General features: G+C 40.1%; 1 protein-coding gene across 1 annotated transcript; it reads right to left on the reverse strand.

Annotated features, from left to right (window-relative positions):
- Window positions 1-7: 7 nt before the first annotated feature.
- LOC113472910 lies at window positions 8-1110 on the reverse strand (the record flags this gene model as incomplete). Its single annotated transcript, XM_026832699.1, has 2 exons — window positions 8-169; window positions 1030-1110. Coding segments are annotated over 2 exons (243 nt in total), but the record flags the coding sequence as incomplete, so codon positions are not given.
- Window positions 1111-2009: the final 899 nt, after the last annotated feature.

Consider the following 2009-nt stretch of genomic DNA (forward strand, 5'->3'; position numbering starts at 1 on the left):
ACCCAACCGTGTCACTTACCTTGCCCGGTGTCATAATCCCATGATGTATCACTCTGCCGGTGTACAGAGCTTCACCATGTGACGTGTGACCCACAACTAACGCATTCGGTGGAACATTGCCCTTACTAGACTCTTGCCATGCTACTCGATTACTCTCTGACACCAAAACCTGGGGAAGTAATAAAACGGAATAATAACTTGCCATTAGGTGAGTTACCTCGGTGGATATCGCACACCACTCCACTATAGTCTATTTTTATTTTTTTTTTTAATATGACTGTTTCACCGCCCTTTTTATTTTGTAGCAAATGAAACAACTGCTATTCATTAGACGCATGTGGTCTGTGTCGTAGCATGCCCATCCCGTAGTATGCCTCTCATCAGATGGGTGAGGAGAGACAATACTTCACATTTAGGTGCTGGGTCAACACGAAAACACCAGGAAGTACCCCGTTGAAATATTTGCAATCAAATTACGAGTGTTAATTTTTGTCGATGGTGGGATTCGAACCCGGGACCTTCTGCATGGCAACCAATGGCCGGTGGGATCGAAGTTTCAGCCTCGTGAGTAGCTACTTCAATGGAATAGGGCGACCAGTGGCATCATTGCCAAATTAGGAAGATTGATAATACGAGTACCTGGATGAGAATTTAGAATAGAATAGAATATACCGTGTTTATCCTGCCCGAATAGGACTGAAAAGTCCCTTTACCCCAGCAGTCTAAACAAGGTCTCGTATATTTGATGGGTTAAAAAATAACACATACAACTAACAATTCAGTAAAAAGACCTTGCTTAACTAGAAAAAAAAGGTAAATGTAAATTAATAGTGGTAGTAGAGAGGCTTTAGTAGTAGAGGTAGTAGAGATTTACAGTAAAAGAGGCACTTAATAATGGTGTGAGCTTGTGATACCCACAAAAGTTGTGAAGAAGCTCGCTCCTTTGACACAAAGAATTGTATAATTCATGATTTGATTAAAACAACTCTATTCTCTATTCTACATATTCTATTACCGGTATGCACTCACCTCATAGTTGAACTTAGAATGCTCCAGTCCGCCCCACGGTACGAATGCCCCACCATGACTCGGTGCCACTTTAGAAAAAAAAGGGAAATGTAAATTAATAGGTGATAAAAGAAAAAAAAAGGAAGATATGGAATATTAGTCAGAATAGTTAACTTGGGAGGGTATCGGAATGGGCAATAGAGCGGGAAAATAATAAGGTCCCATTCATCATCATCGCATAAATTATGTAAGGTCCATCAAATAGTTAGGTCATAATAATGGAACCATCATATGGGTCATATCATATAGGATGACATTATAATAATAATAATAATAATAGACTCTTGAGTGGAAGGTAGCCACTAGGCGAGGTTAACGCCGGAGGCGTTTTCTACCATCTAACCCTTAGAGCTCTATTATTATGTGGTCAAAATCTCAAATAAATGAGGATTAAATTCCATGCTTCGGCTGGGATCGAACCCACGCCCTCCTGTTTACCAGGCGAGCGTCTTGACCACTACGCTACCGAGGCAGGTACATTATCCCTATCACACAAAAACACATCCCTTCGCATTCCCTATCACACAAAAACACAAAAGCGTGGTCAATAGAATAGAGAGCAGAAAAAAAATATGATGGTTCAATTCCCATTACTAATAAGTACCTAATACCTAATATCTAATATTCCTGTAATAAAAATAACAATAAAAAAGTCATGGAGACCTTTTTCATCTTCGTGACATAAGGAAGGTCGAAGGGATAAAAGATCAAAGTGACGTAAGGGATTCTATCCTTCAGGCCTGAGTCTGACCAAAGTGCACTTTTACCATTGAAAGAGAACAATTGTTCATCCTCCTTCAAGTGATGGAGGAGGAAAGAAGGAAAATGGAATCTGGACTCTAAGGTCTCTTACAATTCCGCGATTGATTGGGCCTTTGTGGGATTTAAGGTCCTTTTAAGGAAGCCTTTAAGCAGGAAATGAATCAAACAAAGAGGCCATC

This window comes from Diaphorina citri, unplaced genomic scaffold (genome assembly GCF_000475195.1).
Source record: "Diaphorina citri unplaced genomic scaffold, Diaci psyllid genome assembly version 1.1 scaffold10224, whole genome shotgun sequence".
Classification (NCBI taxonomy): Eukaryota; Metazoa; Arthropoda; class Insecta; order Hemiptera; family Psyllidae; genus Diaphorina; species Diaphorina citri.